At 41.5% G+C, this 19,128-nt stretch overlaps 1 protein-coding gene across 1 annotated transcript in view; it reads right to left on the bottom strand.

The window, feature by feature from the left end:
* Nucleotides 1-8,863, bottom strand: part of Hltf (helicase like transcription factor) — a gene marked incomplete in the record, with an annotated part of 84,646 nt that extends 75,783 nt beyond the window's left edge. Inside the window, 5 exon segments of the mRNA XM_008848042.3 lie at nucleotides 583-680; nucleotides 1,648-1,781; nucleotides 3,708-3,874; nucleotides 7,424-7,631; nucleotides 8,675-8,863. Of these exon segments, the coding sequence (XP_008846264.1) occupies nucleotides 583-680; nucleotides 1,648-1,781; nucleotides 3,708-3,874; nucleotides 7,424-7,631; nucleotides 8,675-8,694 (627 nt within the window).
* Nucleotides 8,864-19,128: the final 10,265 nt, after the last annotated feature.

The following is a 19,128-nucleotide window of genomic DNA, read 5'->3' as shown; positions in this document are numbered from 1 at the left end:
TGTAATTATAATTAATATAGAAATTATTTAAACTATATAGGGGTACAAAGGTTAGGTACAAAAACAATGCCATTTTACATAAAGGGTCATTATAACATGGAATCTTGCAATTTCTGTGAATTACAAAGGATGACTATATTCCTTACCATTGCTTTTTAAATGATGTTTGCAATATGTACATTCTGTTTGTTGTACAATAGTTTTCAGTATAATTTTAGCAATACATGTACACCAACCTTTATTGTTAAAATTTTTAGATTAAAATACAAAAGCTGGGCATGGTGGCGCACGCCTTTAGTCCCAGCACTTGGGAGGCAGATGGAGGCAGATCTCTGTGAGTTTGAGACCAGCCTGGTCTACATAGGGAGGTCCAGGCCAGCTGGGGCTACAGGGAGACCGTGTCTCGAAAAGACAAAACAAAAAAGAAAAGAAAAGCACACCTGGGGCGGCAAACACTGTAATCACTGGGACAAGAGATTAAGGGGCAGAAGTCCAGGAGTTCAAGGCCTTTCTTAGCCACATGGTGAATCTGGGCTACACTGAGACTTTGACTCAAAAGAGAAACCCACACCAAAACCTTACCTGTTCAGTTGTCATCTGTACTGCAGAATGAACTGGCATACTATAGCTTGGCCCAGCTCGTGCAGAGCCCCAACCATTCTCCAAACTCAATCCTAAAGCTGTAATTTCCAAATAAAAACAATAAAATGACCAAAAGAAATAAAACTCAAATATCAAACAGCATTAAAAAAGTTTCCATTAAGAGCTGAAGGTAGAGAGTACAGTGTGTGCTTAGTATGGACAAACCCCAGGACTGCAAAAAAAAAAAAGCAAAAAATTTTTTTTAATTGATGTTAATGCTCTACGATTGAACTTCATCTCCAAGCCTTAGAAGTAATTTAGACCTAGATACAAAATCATTAAAAAAAATAAATGCATATTCTTGAATGAATTTTTACTAAACACTTCTTTTTCATTCCCTATTGGGAGATTTATTTTTTGTCTAAAATTTCTCAAAAATAATGTGTAAGATGAGGAATTTACAGATGTTAACACTGGGGAAAATTAAAAGAGGCACAAAAACCCTTCTTGTGCATTTTTGGGTGGCTAAATCTACAGTCATATTTATATTTGGCTATATAAGGGTGGGCCCATAGAATTAGCTATCTTTATTTTGTATGAGTACAATCTATAATGTTTGAACAATGACAAAAATCACCACATGAGGCGCGTCCCTCAGAATCTGTCCCTATTGTTAACTGATATGTAACTGTATTCGAAAAGAAATAAGGGAATTGGAGAGATGGCTCAAGCAGTTAAGAGCACTGGCTGTTCCTGCAGAGGACCCATCACCCACATGGCAGAGAACAACTGTCCATAACTCCAGTTCCAAGGGATCCGACACCCTCTTTTGACCTCGGTGGGCATGGCACAACACAAGTGCACTTACATACATGCAGGCAATACACTCATACACATAAAATACAGCAATATTTTTAAAAAGAAATACAAAGGAAAAGTCAGTAATTTCTTCTAAAGATTCCAAAAGAAAGTTATAACATGGAGCCTTCAGCACCTACAAGCTGACCAACCACACTCAGAGAAAAACTGCTTTCCAATTCCTGCATCTTACAATATCAAACTTACTTTTGGTTGCAGGACCCAATCTAAATCCATGTTTCTTCAGCTGATCTAAAACCACTTTTCTATTTTCTTCTTTTCCCCAAAAAGTCATATGGAGGGGCATGGTGAAAGTGTTGTTTGCACCAAAAGGAACTACCCTATTGTAGTTAAGGAAAAAAATGAGAAACTTATTTATTTTTATACAATATGCATCTATTAAACATTCCAAGTAGTCTACTCAAACAGGAAATAAAAAAGGGACTAGTTGAGTAAACTTGTACTATTGAAAAAGGACAAGAAATAAATTCAACAATCAGAAGGAAAAAGTAATTTTTGTCATAGAACAAAATGTCAGAAGAACCTGAGATGGTGGGATAAAGCAGCTTCAAAAGGACAGCTTACACAATAGATTGTAAAAGAAACAAAATAGTACAGTGATTTGGGAGGGCAGAGTATTAGCTAACCGAAACACTATGACTGTCACTCATACTGCTGGGAGAATGGGAAATGATTTAGAACAGCTACTTCTGGTGGGCATAGTGGCACACGCCTTTAATCCCAGCCCTCTTGAGGCAAAGGCAGGTGGATCCCTGAAATCAAGGCCAGCCTGATCTACATAGTGAGTTCCAAGTGGGCTGGGACTAAGAAGATCCTATCAAAAACAGAAAAGAACAATCTAATCCGGCATTCATACATTCACTAGAAACTTATTCTTAAGGTTTTAAAAACTTGAAAAAGGAAAAAAGAAAGTGAGACAAAGTTATTTATTTTACCTCCCAAACTCAAATATCCTAAGCATTAGGATTGGGGTAGAAAGATCATTAAATATTTACAATGAGATTCACAAACACTAGATGAGAAGAAGTAGCCAAAGAACAACAGGAAGGAGGGAGGAAGTGGAGGGAAGAAAAAAGAGAAAAGAACTGTTAGAGCAGACTCTAACAAAAGAAACAGCTACTTCTAAAGTCTCAGTCAATTGAGATCATGGAATATGGGTTCAACACTTCCAGACCTACCATTTATTAAAACAAAAACCTTAGTGAGTTTTGCATTTAGGAGGAAAATTAATATATAGAAAATACAGACTGTCTAGATTTCATTTCTAGTAAAAAATGAAGAAAAACTCCAAAACACTGTAGGTAAGCTAAGCATGACGGTGAACACCTGTAAGTGTAGCACACAGAAGGCTAAGGCAGGGGAATTCAATGCAGTACTCTGCCTCAAAAACAAAAACAGAAACAAAACACCCCATCATTTCCAACGTTTGTGTTATTGTGTGCCTGTAATCCCAACACTCAAAAGGAGACTGAGGCAGAAGATCACCGTGAGGTCAAGCTGGGTACAATAGAAAGACCCTGTCTTAAAAAACAATATGCAGAGGCTGGAGAGATGGCTCAGCAACCAGAGCACTGGCTGCTCTTACAAAGGACCAGGGTTCAATTCCCAGCATCCATACGGTGGCTAACAACTATCTATAACTCCCATTCCAGGTGATTCAACACCTTCTTCTGACCAATATGGGCATTGCACAACACAGCTGTACTTACATACATGCAGGCAATGCACTCATACATATAAAATAAAAATATTTTAATAAAAAGTATGCAAGTAAAACAAAACTCACCTACATCTAATTAGAAACTACCAATTTACAACATTTGATTTCAACATTTCCTAATTCCCATTCCAAAATCCATGTACCAAAAAGGCTTAAGGAGATGGGAGTATTCTTCCTAACATGTAAACCCAAGTTTATTTTCCCCATGGTAATAAATCAATAGGAAAATGAGAGGTCAGCTGTTCCAGGGGCAAATAGGAGAGGCAGATAAGAAAAATTATTAAAACTAAACTCTAGTGGGCTGAAGAGATGGTTCAGTGGGTAAGAACACTGGCTACTTTTACAGAGGACCAGGGTTTGATTCCCAGCACCCACATGGCAGCTGTTTCCAGGGGATCCAAAACCCTCTTCTGACCTCTGTGGGCATTGCATGACATGGGCACACTTACATATATGCAGGCAATACACTCATACACACGAAATAAAATAAATATTTTTAAAAGCCTAAACTTTACAAGTACATTACCCTTCCACTTGGGCCAACTTGTTGTCCATGATATAGGCCAAAGCAGCTGCAAGATCTTTCTTTAAATGGCCAACCTGATTTCCATTCACATTGTTTACTTTAATCGCATTCTTATCATAGGGGTTGTTAGGCTCCCGTTGTAATGCAACCATTTCATTATTATTTACCTAGTAAAAGGAATAGATAGTAATAACATAAATATTAGCAGTAATAACTTGACTTCATTCTGTATCTGAGATTTCCATTCATTTACTGTTGTTGGGATTTGGTTTGGTTTTCATTTGCTTGCTTGCACCAGGGTCTCATGAATCCAAATATGATCTTGAACTAAGGACGGTTCTGCAATTTGATCTTTCTGTGTCTATCTCCTGAGTGCTGAGATTACAAGCATTCTCTACTATTCCAGTACTGGAGTAATGCTGGGGATCAAACCCAAGGCTAGGCAATGAGTCTATCAACTGAGCTACATTTCCAGCTCAAAATGAAAATATTAAATCCATCAGTAATGTTTAAGATAGGTCAAGCAGGATTACAGGATCTGAGGACTAGAAATAAAGGCTAAGAAAACATGAAGAGAAGAGACAGTACATTTACTAGGTAGTTACTTTTCTGTTGTTATGATAAAATACCATGACCAAGGCACCTTATAGCAGGAAGAGTTCACTGGACTTATGGCTCCAGGGGGATTGGAGTCCATCTTGGCAAGGAGGCAGGGCAGCAGGAGGTGCCCAGACCAGAGAGCCGAGCTCTCCCATCTTCAAATAGGAACAAGCAGCAGAGCAGAGCGCACCAGACTGAAGTGGGCCTGGCTATATAATCTCAAAACTCACCACCAGTGCCTGCCCAGCTTCTTCCAGCAAAGCTGCACCTCCTAAAACCTCCCCAAACAACTGCCGACTGGGGACAAAATGTTCAAATACTTTGAGCCTATGGGGGACATTTATTTAAACCACCACAGTATGTGATTCAACATCAAGGATACAAAAACAATGAGACACAGGAGAAAAAAAGGGGCAGAAAAAAAAATTTAAGGAAATATAGCTGAAAACATCTGAAATTTGATAAACACAAATAAATTATGTGTATAAGAAACTCAGCAAACTCCAAGTAAGACAAACTTGAGCGAGAAGACACATACCTGCACATAGCACAAACAAGCTGTCAAACAAACAAAAAAAAACCTTGAAAACAAGACAAAAGTACTTTATATACAAAAGATCTTTAATGGATTAACATCTCATTTTTATCAGAAATTATGAAACCCAGGGGCCTGTAGATGGCTCAGCGGGTAAGGACACCTGCTGCCAACCTGAGTTTGTTGTTAACCTCAGTTTGATCTCTGGAACCCATTCCTGCAAGTTGTCCTTTGATCATTACACATATGCAAACAAAATAAACAATTTTTAAATAGCTGGAGAGATGGCTCATGAGTTAAGAGCACTTACTGCTCTTCCTGAGGACCCAGATCCAGTTCCCAGCATCTGCATGGCAACTAACAACTATCCTGAACTTTCAGTTCTAGGGGATCTGATGCCCTCTTCTGGCATCCACAGGCACCAGGCATGCACATGGTGAACTTATACACAAGCAGGCAAAGCACTCATACACATAAAATACTACCTTGGGGTTTTTTGCTTTTTTTGTTTTTGTTTTCAGACAGGGTCTCACTCTGTAGCCCTGGCTAGCCTGGAACTCCCTATGTAGACCAGGCTGGCCTCAAACCCAGAGATCCATCTGCTTCTGCCTGAGTACTGGCGTAAAGGTGTGGGGCCACCACACTAGGCATAAATAAAACCTTTTTTTGTTGTTTTTTTTGAGACACAGTGTCTCTCCTATGTAGCCCCACCTGGCCTGGAACTTGCTCTGTAGACCAATCTCAGAGATCTTCCTGTCTGAGACTGGGATTTAAAAGGTATGCCCCACCACACCTGGCTTTAAAATCTTTTTTAAAATAAGAAAGGAAAAGAAAGAAATCATGGAGCCCAGAAGTAAGTGTAACAGTTTTTCGAAGTGTTAATTTTTTTTTTTTTTCCCTGTAGCCCCAGCTGTCCTGGAACTCACTATGTAGACCAGGCTGGCCTTGAACTCACAGAGATCTGCCTGCCTCTGCCTCCCGAGTGCTGGGATTAAAGGCGTGCGCCACCATGCCCAGCAAAAGTGTTAATTTTATATCTACGAAAACTACCCTTCAAAATAACAGACCTAAAATTGCTCAAATTGAAATGGAAGGAAGAAGGGAGGGAATCTTAAGGAAAGTAGACCAGATTATACGAGACAAATCTTTGAATCAAGAAAAATTACTTTAAAGAGAGAGGTTGTTTGAAAGATTCTTATCAAGACCAATAAACAAAAAATTAAAAATAAGAGCTAGAGAGATGCTCAGTGGTTGAGAGACTGGCTGCTCTTGCAGAGGACCTGGGTCTGGTTCCCAGCACCCACATGGCAGCTAACAACAGTTCATAACTCTAGTTCCAGGGGATCCAATGCTCTCTTCTCACCTCTCCAGGCATTGCATGACACAGGTGCCTTTATATACACGTAGGCGATACATTCATATAGATAAAATAGTTTCAAAAAATTAAAAAATAAGCCACAAATATATAGCACAAAGAATAAAAACAAAATGTAAACATGAACAAGAGTTATTTAGTTAGAGATAGAGTATTGCTATGTAGCCCAGCCTGGCCCAGAACTCAGTATGTACCACAGGCTGGTCTCAACTCATACTCCTCTTATCTCAGCCTCTAAAGTACTAGGATTACAGGTGTGCTATGCCTGGCAAAAAATTTTTTTAAATTTTTATTTTATGTGTATGACTGTTTTGCCCACATGTATCTAAGTGTACCACATGCACATAATACCCGTGGAGGCCAGAAGAGGGTGTCAGAGCCCCTGGAACTAGAGTTACAAATGGCTGATACATTAGGTATTTGTTTTTATAAAAGAGCAAAAGAAAAAAAAAAAAAAGAAAAGAAGCTAATGTGGAAAATATTTGCTTATTGCTGAATCTAAATCACTAGTGTATTATTCTAATTTTGTGTCTGAAATTTTTGTAATAAATTCTGTAACATTACAAGGATATTATCCAAATAACAAATCCATCCTAGATGAGCCTAATAAAGATTACTGTCCAGAGAAAGTTACATTCTTAACCTGTCCCCTTCTCTTTCTCTCTCTGCACACGCACACACACACACACGCAAATACATACAATTCAGATACACAGGAGAAAAAGGCAGGAGACACTCTTGTTACTAAAAAAAAAAAAAAGAGGGCCAGATGTGGTGTCTCAGTAGCAAGTTACAGGCCAGCCAGGGCTACAAAGCTCAGACCCAGTCTCTAAAAGACTCCAAAATAAAACGACCTAAAACTAAACAATCCCCTTATCTAGGAAAAGCTGATGAATTTTCAAGTCATTTCCTAAGTTCATTATGTATTATCTGCATTTGAGGAAAACCACTGAACCTTTTAGAGCTTCACCTTCCTAATTGGAAGATTACCTCAGTTACTTTAAGGATCAAATGGCAGTGTGAGCAAAAGTGCTTGGTACTGCTAACATGATATAAATCTAAAAAATTAGTCCATGGTATTTTATCACTTGTCCACATGTATTTCAATTACTTAAAATATTAACTTCACATATGCCTTCTAATATTGTTTTCTGGGTTAAAACCATAAACATAACAGTTTTCTTCAGTATCTACTTTTATACTCACTACTCCTGTGTAATAGCGTAGTCCAACAACATGACCTCTCAGAGTTCCAAATAAAACCGAATCTAGCTCTTCATCACTGGTTAGGAACTCATCTGGAGGGATAATATCTTGGAATTCAAAACGCGGAAAGAAAGTTGGATATGAGAGTCGTGGAAAATTTCCATGGGCTCCATACTGGACAGACTGCAAATACTTCCAAACAGGATCCCTATAAAAAAAGCAAAGAAAAACTACAAAATGTACCCAAGTATTTCTCATATAATCAATTGTGTTTATAGACAGATCGTTTCTTTACCCTTTATTTAGAAAAATGGGAATGACATTACGTGGGAATGACTATGAACAGATCAAGAGTTACTCTGCCTAAAGCCAGAGTTTAGTGAGGAAGGCTTCCAGGAATCTGACCTGTTAAACGCTGGCTCTTAAGACCACCACACCTTAGCCACTATCCAAAATGGAAGACTAAGGGCGGACAAACCTTTCTTGGTGAAAATCATCTATTTACATAGAAATGTATGCGATGTCTGTAGCTACAATTCTATGGTCCAAACTTTCAAAGGCAACTCATCTGTGAGAGATTTGTAAAAACGACACTACTATCATACAGGAAGCTGCTTTTCAACGTTTTACATAACGAATACATCCAGCATCCACTCCCTTGATTCACAGAACACGCTTTAATTCGGGTTCTCTAAACTATGACATCATAGGAGGTTGACCTGACGCCCCTTCCCGTTCCATCACCCCGCTGGTCTAAAGGTAACACCAATTCCCTTAAGGATAACGATTTCAGGAATGGGGATGAACACCACTCAGGATGATGAGAAGTGGGTGTTTGCTGGAAGCCTCCAGGAACTTTCCGTCCTCCCCAGAACAGATACGACCATCACCCGCTGCTTCCCCTCCGCTCCGTGACTCCCCCGCCGGCCCCTCCGCAAACATCCACCCGCACGCTCAAGCACATCAACCGTGAGGGGGTCGGGACCGCTGTCGGCGCCGCTACTGCAAACACAACGCCCGGCGCGGGCGGGTAGCTAACGGCCGTAGGGGTGAAGCCGGCCTCGGCACAGGTTCTGGGCTTCAGACCATCCGCCTTCGGCCGAGGCCGGGACACAGACCCGCCTCCCCAGGCCCGGGCAGACAATGCTTTTCCTCCTCCGACCACCGCACGGACCGCGCGGAAGGTCAGGTTCACTCAGGGACAGCCGCCAGGCCGTCAGGGCAGCGCGCCACCCCCTCAGCCCCCTTCACCTCTTGAAGATCCAGGACATGGTGCTGCAGAGGCAACCGCAGCTCCCCGGGCCGCCCCGCACCGCCCTCCAGCCGCCTGGAGCGCTTCCTCTCGGGCCTGGCAGCCCAGACGCCGGGACGAGCTCCGACCGCACAGCCCACGGCCGCAGAGCTGGACGCCCGGCTCCGCGGATGCCACCGCCTACTCCCCGCAGCAACAATCTGAGAGTCAAGGCGTCGCTCTGTGACGGGCACTGCTGACGTCCAATCGGAAAGCGGAGACGGCGGCGAGGAGCCAATCAGAACACGGAACGGTGGGGAAGCCCGCCCCGCTCGGCCTTTCAAAGGGAGCGAGGGTCTCCGGCGCAAGGGCGGTTCCATCCGGGTCTTTCCCCGCCCCCAAGGCGGATGCGCGGGAACGCGTCGAGGCTGCTGCGCGCCGCGGGTTGTCTGGGACCCCCTGGCCCGAAGCGGGGACGTGCTTCCTGCCTCAGACCTTGCCGAAGCCCGGAGGGCCCGAAGAGCTGGGCCTCGCTGCTCCTTTTTCCCTGGCTAGGCCTTCCCGAGAGCGGCTCTCCGTAGATGCCGCCTCCGTTCCTGAGGTGAACGCTGGCGCGTCGAGCTTTTGCTGTGAGGCTCCTCGACCGCGTTCGGAAAATCCTAATGAGTTTCCCCATACCGCCTCATTTTCTTTTTTTCTATTCTTTCTTTTTCTTTTAAAAGGAGAAGTATCATCCCTTAGTATCTTGCTATAAGAAACTCATAAAATTTGGGGCTGGAGAGATGCTCAGTGGTTAAGAGGCCGGGCTGCTCTCGCAGAAGACCCGGGTTGGGTTCCCAGCACCCCCGTGCCGCCCGGCAGCCTTCGGTACCAGCTCCCTCTGCTGACCAACGTGGGCGCTGCGTGGCACAGGAGCACTTACATGCATGCAAGCAACGCAGAAAGTCAATAGTTAGAAGTCATAAAACAGATGTTCGTGTCAAGCATGCTGGCACAGTCCTCTAACCGCAACATTCAGGAGGCAGAAGCCTCCTCGCCATGGCGAGGTCCAGGCCCGTCGTGACAACCATGGAGACCCGTCTCAAACAACAAACTGGGAAGGAGAACTACCCCCTTGGGGATGTAGGAGGGCCAGCCGCAGCCTGGAGCTGACCGAGGTGTTTCCTGTACCTTGGGAGACCAGAAAAAAACGGCTACTGCCCACGAAGCAGGGTTTTGGGTTTTTTATCGTTTGGTTGGTTGTGTTTTATGGCACGTTGCAGCCCTGGCTGGCCTGGAACTCATTATTTAGGGAGGACTGGCCTTGAATTCACGGAGACCCAGCTTCTTCCTCCAAGTATGAGATTTGAAAGGCTCTTTCTTCACCGTGCCGGTGAAGCAGCCATTTACTAAGCATCAGCAACTGGAACCACAACGAGGCAGCCGTGATGTAGAGCCTGATGGAATATTTAAGGAGAATATGGATGTTAATCATTGTTTTCTCTGTCCCTGTCAGCAAAGGTTCAGCTGACAAGTTTGTGGTTAGAATGCTGATACAGCTAGCTAGAACCACTTTACTGTGTCCTTCCTCAATTCTGTTTGTCTCGGAGAGAGACTTCTACAATGACTTTCAGGCGGGATTTTTTAAAAACATGCTTTCAGCATCTTTTTCTGAGTTTATAATCATTTGCCTGGTTTTAGGACTTCGCTGATAGCCAATCAATATGTAAGTTTCCCCTGACTGTAACCCAATACCTAAGGTATAAAAAATATGTGCTACTTCCCTTCAGGGGTCTAGATTTTGGAGCTTGAGCCTGCTGGACCAGGCTGCAGCTTAAATAAAATACCCACATCTTGTACACTACGGATGTCCTGCCTGATATTTCCTTAACGGTAGTGGTACTAAACCATATACACACTGTGGTAGGACTACCAGAATTGCTAGATGTATTTGTAAATGTGATAAATATTGACAGTCACCTTTTCTAGAATGGTTTTATACTTCCATCAGCACAGTATGAGAAGCAGTCAGTAAAATGGTGTTTTAAGAGGCATGTGTTCATTGTCCTGAATAATGATGATCCATGAACCCGCAGTGGAATTTGGGGGTAGGATATTGGAGTGGAAATCAGAGCCTAAGACAGAATATACTGTCTTTGTAAATAACAATTCTCATATCAAAGGTGATAAGAGCTAGTTCATTCTGGAATCAAATCTGAGTGACCATGGCCTGAGGACACAGATTTAGGTCACCCCAAATTCCATGTTCCAATGTCAAGCAGTTTCATGAAGTTTTTGTAGTAGCAGAACAAAAAGTCTTCATAAATCTTCAACTACATTGGTGGAAACATTAGGAAGGTGGGTCAGAGCAAAGCAGGGGAACCTCTGTCACAGGGCCACATGCTCGGCGGCAGTATTAGCTTTTCACTTGGTCAGAAACTAATGTTCTGTTTGCACATTCCAAATGATTTTAGTGGTCACAAAGACATTAGGTCGGGTACAGAGGAGGCTAATAAATGGCTATAAGGAGGACCAAAGGTGGCCCAAGATAATTTGGCTCTGGACCTACTACATTCCAAACTCTCCACAGTCATTGACCTTCAAATCAGTCAATCAGCCTTGCAAAAAGTTCAGCTGAAGGTGCAGCTTCTGTCCAGGAACGTTTGTTCCCACTATGCAGGCACTCTTCTGTCGCAGCTCCATCTCCAGCCCGCAGCAGCAGAATTTGAAGCAATTTATTACTTTATTTAACCAAGCAGAAAAGAGTTCAGATTCTGACAAGAACACTTTAGTTCCTTCGGTTATTTTCCTTCCCTCGTGAAATATCACAAGGCAAAGTGCCTCAGTGTTTGGTGTGCCACATCTTAAATACGGCCTTAGAAAACGTGCCAAACGATGCTGACTGATTGTGGGTTGTTATTGCTATTGTTGGAGTTGGGGGGTTATTTTTGTTATCTTTTTCAGGAGTGGAGATTGGAATCTAGGGCCTGTCCATTCTAGACAAGCTCTCTACCTTCAAGGTGTATGCCCAGCCCTTATTTATTTTTTACTTTGAGACAAGGACTCACCAAGTTGCCCAGGCTGGCCTTGAACTCACTGTGTAGACCAGGGCAACTTTGACCCTATTGCCTCATCCTCCAGAGTAGCTTATATCACCAAGCCCAGCTGATAAATATTTTATATGCAAAATTAATCAGTTCATGCTCATTAGACTGAAAGATAAAATTCCATATATGATAGCATCGCTCTTTCAAGACTTAAGATCTATGAATGATGACTCTCCCTGAACCAAAAAAATTCAAAATAAGTAAAATTAGCTGTTTAAAGAAAACTTTGTCCACGTTGTCAGTATTTAACCTCCAAGGACCAGCAGTAAAACTTGAACACTCTTTCACTTCACTATTCATTACTTATCTTTTAAAAGACAAACGCAATGTGTACAGTGTTCAATTGCAATGTTACAAAAATTATCATCTTAGATAATGTTTTTTGCAAAATGAACATTTGGAACTAGAAAAACCTAGGGTGGCTTGTGTGGTTGGATAAGTAGGAGAGGTGGCACAAAAAGGGTTGTGGGAAAAGTAAACTTGTGCTCATTTGTGTTTTATTTTAAATGATTTCTGGTTTTAAATTTTGTTTTATTCTTTGGTGGTAGTGGTGGCACTGCAGTTTGAAGCCAGGCCCCCGGGCATGGTAGGCAGGGTCTCTACCACTAAGCTACATCCCAGCCCCTGTGTTCATACAGGCAACACATGTATACACATAAAATAAAAATAATAAATAAGATTTTAAAACTTAACAAAAGAAAATCTAGACTTTAAATTGATCTAAGGATCTGCTATCCAGAAAGGAAAGGAGATCCCTGAGTTCTGAAGCACTCAGGTCAATTCGTTCTAACATGACAAGAGCACACATGTAAAGTAAATTGCAACGACTGATATTTTCACTCATGGTTGAGGCTAGAAAAGCATAGCAACGATGGAATTATTTCTCATTTTGTCCTAGAATAGTTTACTATCAGTACATACTGCAAAGATAAGTCACTTTTAAAAAATATTTTATTTTTATTACTTTTATTCTATTTTATGTGTGTGAGTGTATTGCCCGCATGGATGTAAGTACACCAGTATCGTGCAGTACCCACAGAGGTCAGAAAAGGGCATCAGATCCCCAGGAACTGGAGTTCCAGACAGTTGTTAGCTTCCATGTGGGTGCTGGGAATCAAACCCGGGTCCTCTGCAAGAGCAGCCAGTCTCTTAACCACTGAGTCATCTCTCCAGTCCTGGATAAGTCACTTTTAAAGAGACGTGGGAACTAAGTGGAAGAGACCTTGAGAAATGAATGGAAGACCTAACTGAAGACTTCATGAAGCTCTTCATAGTCCTTGTCCACAAGCAGGAACAGGAAGCCCTTTTGTCTGAGAATGCCCTCAAGTCAGTGTTCATCTCAAGCAACAGATGTCAGCAGAAACTCCAACAGGAAAGACTACAAGGTTACCCTTCCAGACTCCGCAAGGCTCCCACTTAGAAATGAGATGAAGATGGTTTACAGCAATTACCAGAAAACTATTGAAGAAAATGACAGTACGACTACCCAAGGGAACCACATATCTTACTTCTCACCATGCAGAAAGAGAAGTGTCTTAGATAGAAGAAGATGCTTCTTACAAGAACCCACACAACTCCAGAACAGCCCAAATCCCATGAAGTGGAGGCACCTTCTTTCAAGGCGTCCCCGTGATGGTGTGATCAGGTTTCTTTTCAAGCCAGCTAAGTTCTCCCTGTGCCTCCCTGTGTGGGGGTGAAGGGAAACAGCACATGTGGGAAACACTAAGAAAGATCCAGAAATGTAAGAACTATCCCAAGATCTTTAGGTATCTGTCACTTTTTAGAAGACAGAGCAGTGAGAAGCCATTTGTTTGTGTTAAGCATTACAGAGGCTTCTGTCAGACATCAAACCTACCAGTGCATCAGATGACACATGCATGTCTTTTGTGTGCTGCACATGTAAAAAGTCTTTTGTCCACAAAACTATACTCACTCCAGATTCCATGTAAAAAGCCCTATACAAGTTCCTTCTGCCAGACAAGCTGCCACCAAACACAACATCATTATCACCTGGAGAGTCACCCCAAAATTAGACACAAAATATTCCTTCTGGACAAGAAGCTTCCTTTAACTACTGTCTCAATGTATATAAACATATATGCATATTTTTGTAGCATTTATCCATTGAGAATATGCCATATAATGTCCTAATTGTGCTGCCTGTTGTCTTGCTTTACTAAAGAGGCATGGAATTTATTGGTTTTGTTCTAAGTGCCTAAAAATAGGTTGATATTTCATGTTTAATCAATACATGTTGAATAAATGAAAAATTCAAGCTGTGTTCACACAATAATTGTGGGGAGCCGCCTGCCGTCCCTGCAGACGCCATTACAAGATGGCGCTCACATCCGGTTCATGCTGAGCAGTAAATAAGTCAGTACGCATGCCCGAAGTAATTTTCCACCTTCTAGTCTCTGCCTACCTCGTGGAGTGATATGGGCTAATGAGTTTGCGACCAATCAAAAGTTGCCACGTCCAAGACGGGCTTACTAACCTATATAAGGGCTGGGTTTCCGACATTCGGGGTCTTCGCCCTGTAAGCTTATGCTCTCCCTCTCAAGATGCATTAAAGCTTTTCTGCAGAAGGATCCTAAGTGTGCCGCGTCATTCTTGCTGGCGAGACGATAGCGCGGGACAAATAATAAAAGCAAATGATAATTATGGCAATATTATGTCTAGATAAGAGAGAATGATGATTTGGAATGGGAAGGTGATAGGGCTAAGGGAACCAATGGAGTTCAAATGATTTGGATGTGAATGATGAGGAAAGAATTTGAAATTTTTCCAGCTGGCCCTCTCCATCACAAACACTCTATTATCTGCTCCTACTTCTTAGGCAAATTAATCATGTTATTTTTCTTTATGATTTGGTAAGCATTAAATCCAAAAATGATTTAGCGCTTTTGATCTGTCCCTTTCTCCAACCTCATATCTCCTATCACACCCTTACTATAAAGACTTCATGATCTTCTCTAAAACTGATAATTTCACGTATGACTAAAGGCCATCATTACAAGTCAATCCTTGGTATCTACTAATAGCTAATTCATAATCACATTTTCACACAAAAATGTTTTTGGTTCTTTGAGAGAGGGTCTCACTATGTAGCGTTGGCTAGCCTGGAACTCATAGAGATTCACCTGCCTCTGCCTCCCAAGTGCTGGGATTAAACACGTGCACTACCTTACCTGGGTCACATTTTTTTCTTTTTTAGATTATGTTTAATTTCATTTTTCAAAAAGTTTAAAACAATTTTTTAAATTTATATGTATGAGTGTTATTCCTGCATGTGTGTAAGTGCACCTGTGTCGTTCTGTGCCTGCAGAGGATAGAAGAGGGGGTCAGATCCCCAGAACTGGAGTTACGGACGGTTGTTAGTTGCCATGTGGGTACTGGGTCTTCTTCAAGAACAGCCAGTGCTCTTAACCACTGAGCCATCTCTCCAGCCCCCTGTGTTTAATTTTAAAGCCATTGTGGAATAAACACTTTAAGAATCAAATATTGCAAATTCTGTCTTTGATACTAAAGCTTCCAAATTTATGTCCATAAATAATAGGATTGGGAAGAAAGTATGATGACATACAGTTCTACTTATTTGTCTTCTTTCAATGAAAGAAGAAAAAGTTCAATGGAAGAATCTTTGCAGGGATGATAGGAGTTTGCAAAGTAAATCTTTTAAGAAGGCCTTGGGGAAAGGCCTGGAGTGCCATCATCATGGGCCAAGGTCCACAAAGGGAGAGGGAATAGAAAGCCTAGCAAAGTTTCTAGAGATTCCCATAATAAAGGAAGTTGTGCTGTATTTCCAAGCGCATAACCTCAGGAATCTGCTGATCAAAAAGAAAAGACCAAGAGACCAGAAGCAGGGCAGGGCAGGGCAGTAAAGGAGTAAAGGTGAGTAAGGAGGTTCTGTTAAAATGCCCAAGAACAGAATCCTCAGAGTTTCCAAAGAAGACTGCAGCCCAGAATCCTGGGACATCCCCGGAGAAGACTGCAGCACTGTGAAGGCCAGAGGCCTTCATCCGATCACTGTTTTGTAATAGAAAGCAGAAAGAGGAAGCTGGTCCTAAAATTAAGTAGGGAAGGAGGTCCTCCAGAGGTTGGAGTTCAAATGCAACCTCCTCAGAAACAGAGGGAGAGGCTAAATTTGAAATTTAAATTTGTTACTTTAAATCTTGAAATGACTAACAAGTGACTGATTTATCTCTTCTTAGGCACAATTAAGGTTTAAGTTTAATAAGGAAATATAAAGTTTTACCTTACAAATAGTGATCAAAATTCATACATACCATCTATATGCATAAACATCTCAATAAACCTACACCAACTTTTTATACTTACAGAAAAATGGAAAAACTAGCACACCTAGTATCGACTACCTCCCTTATTTTAACACCACACAGAACCATAGTACAATGAATAAAATCAGGAAACTTTAAGAGAAAGTAATCAAGGCTGGGGAGTTGTCTCCGTGGGCAAGAGGACCCGAATTCAGATTTCCAGCACCCACTGAAAAGCTCAGAGTGGCCACAGGCACCTGCAACCCCATCACAGGAGTTGGGGATGTGGGGATTTCCAGGGCTGAGCCTGAAGGGAGTAAAGCCGGGAGAACAGGACGCCCGGTAGCCTCCTCTGGCCTCTGCACATGCGCACACAGAGAAAAAGAACCAAAGATAACAAAAAAGAAGAAATGCAAAAAACCAATCCTCTATGGTTTGGTTATTTACAACTGCAATTTCTTACATTTAATCAGGCCCCAGCAGATCTGGGGGCAGAACACTGGGTAAACCACAGATGAGAGGACAGAATCGGTGATGTGAAATTAATGCTGAGGAAAGTTCTGCTTAATTAATGTCATGAATACCCAGTGCCTGCCCTAGAGTAGACAGTAACTATTATCATCACTACTACCCTTGCAAAACGTTACTGTCTAGTGAGTCCGTCAGCCCAGAAAGAGGAACATGGTTGTGGTGCCTGTTTCTCGACTGACGCTCAACCAGCAACGTTGTTCTGTGATCCAGCAGATCTGGGGGCAGAACACTGGGTAAACCACAGATGAGAGGACAGAATCGGTGATGTGAAATTAATGCTGAGGAAAGTTCTGCTTAATTAATGTCGTGAATACCCAGTGCCTGCCCTAGAGTAGACAGTAACTATTATCATCCTACTACCCTTGCAAAACGTTACTGTCTAGTGAGTCCGTCAGCCCAGAAAAAGGAACATGGTTGTGGTGCCTGTTTCTCGATTGACGCTCAACCAGCAACGTTGTTCTGTGAGTAAAGTGTTACACGGTTTCCAGAAGCCATTCATTTCCCGGGATGTCCTTGAAGCAGATTGAATTGTTTCAAATCTAAGGCCAAAAGGCAGTTTGATCTCAGCTCCCTAGCACAGGAATGCCTACCGTTTCAGACTACACAGCTTTTTTCCCAGGAGATAGCTCCTCCTCCTCTAGGCCTCGATTCACTGATGTTCTTCAGAGGGCCAAACCCAGAGTTGCTGAAGCACTATGACTGCCTTAAACCAGCTCCCTGCCTGGCCTCCTGCCATGGTATTTTACACAACTTCAGAACCACTCCAACTCTAGCTGTATATTTAAATCTAAACAGAATTATTTCCACTTAGTATCATGACCATGCCAAAGTTATTTTTTAAAATTTAATGACTATTTTTGTGGTCAGAAAATTAAAAGAGTGAAAGAACTCTATGCAATTTTGATACAATAAAATCTAATTTCTTTTTTTTAAATTGTGTTTATTTTTTAAAATTTTATGTCTATCTGTATTGGCTGCATGTAGGTAAGTGCACCCCATGTTGTACAATGCCTTCTGAGGTCAGAAGAGGCTGTCGGATCCCGTGGGACTGGAGTTAGGGACAGTTGTTAGCTGCCACATGGATGCTGGGATTCCAACCCAGGTCTTCTGTAAGAACAACCAGTGTTCTTAACTGCAGAACCATCTCTCCAACCCCCAAAATCTAATTTTTTGTGTGGGAAACTTTAGCGTATTAGTAAATCATTGTTTTTAATCATCATCAGAATTCACCAAATTCTATACTACAGCCACAAATGCCAAAATTAAAGTTTAACTTGCCTTCTCAAATACTGTTTTAAAAAGTGAAGATTTAAAAATTGTTTTTAAAAAATCACGTTTGGGACTGGAGAGATGGCTCAATGGTTAAGAAGGCCCCAGGTTTGATTCCCAGCACCCACATGGCAGCTAACACCCATCTGTAACTCCAGTTATAGGGGATTCTATGCCTTTTTCTGACCTCCACAGACATTACACGACATGGGTGCACTTACATGCATGCAGGCAATACATTCATACACATAAAAATAATAAATATTTTTTAAAATCATGTTTATCAAATTTAAAGAAAACATTCTAATAGATTTTTTGAAGAGCTTAATTTCCTGTTTTAATAAAATTGGAAATTCCAAGAGACTTCAGTTTATGAACACATGAACATCATTCTTTAATACATGTTAATTAATGATATTTTGCAATGTAATTAGCAAGTATATATTAATTCAACTAATAAAATGCTAATTTTCTAACATTTACAATCAAAATTTAATTTTTCAAACACTGTGAGATAAGGTGTTAAAGAAAAATAAAATGCTACAGTGAGGGCTAGAGAATGGCTCAATGGTTAAGAACACTGGCTTGTCTTGCAGAGGACTCCCGTTCAATTCTCAGCACCCGCATGGCAGCTAACAACCATCCTAACTCCAGTTCCAGGGGATCTGACACCCTCTTCTGACCTCTGAGGGCATTGCATAGCATGGGTGCACTTACACACATGCACACAATACACTCATACATACAAATTTTTTTTAAAAATTGAAAAAACTAACAACACACACACACACAAATGCTACAATGACACCCCAAAGATAACTATTAAAACACCAATGATATAGCTTAACATATACATTTAAGTTGCCAGAGTTGACTATAAGTATTCAGAAAATTCAGACTGTCAGGAAATATCAGTGGTTGACTAAGCTAGAAATTTGTGAAAACCAGTCAAAGGAAGGACAAGACATTCTTTTCATGTTTTAACCATAAAATTAGCATAGGCATGGTGGCCCAACACCTGGAATTCCAACACTTGGGAGAACGAGGCAGAAGGATCATGAGCAAGTTCAAGCCCAACCTGAGCTATATCTTGTCCCAAAACTACAAGAACAACAAAATTAGTGTAGGGCTTTGGTTTGTTTTGATTTTTGGCATGGTATCCTGAGGAAGACTATTACAGATATTTCTGATAAGAAATTTTTGACTCCGTGTCTCAAAAAGTAGCCCATTCAAGAAAAATTATCATTAGAGCATTGATTTTTAGTAGAAGAATTACATAACGAGAGGCTATATATAATGAGAGACTATATA

Source organism: Nannospalax galili, unplaced genomic scaffold, assembly GCF_000622305.1.
Source record: "Nannospalax galili isolate Female #2095 unplaced genomic scaffold, S.galili_v1.0 scaffold423, whole genome shotgun sequence".
In the NCBI taxonomy this organism is placed as follows: domain Eukaryota; kingdom Metazoa; phylum Chordata; class Mammalia; order Rodentia; family Spalacidae; genus Nannospalax; species Nannospalax galili.
This window is presented reverse-complemented; position numbering and strand designations above follow the sequence as displayed.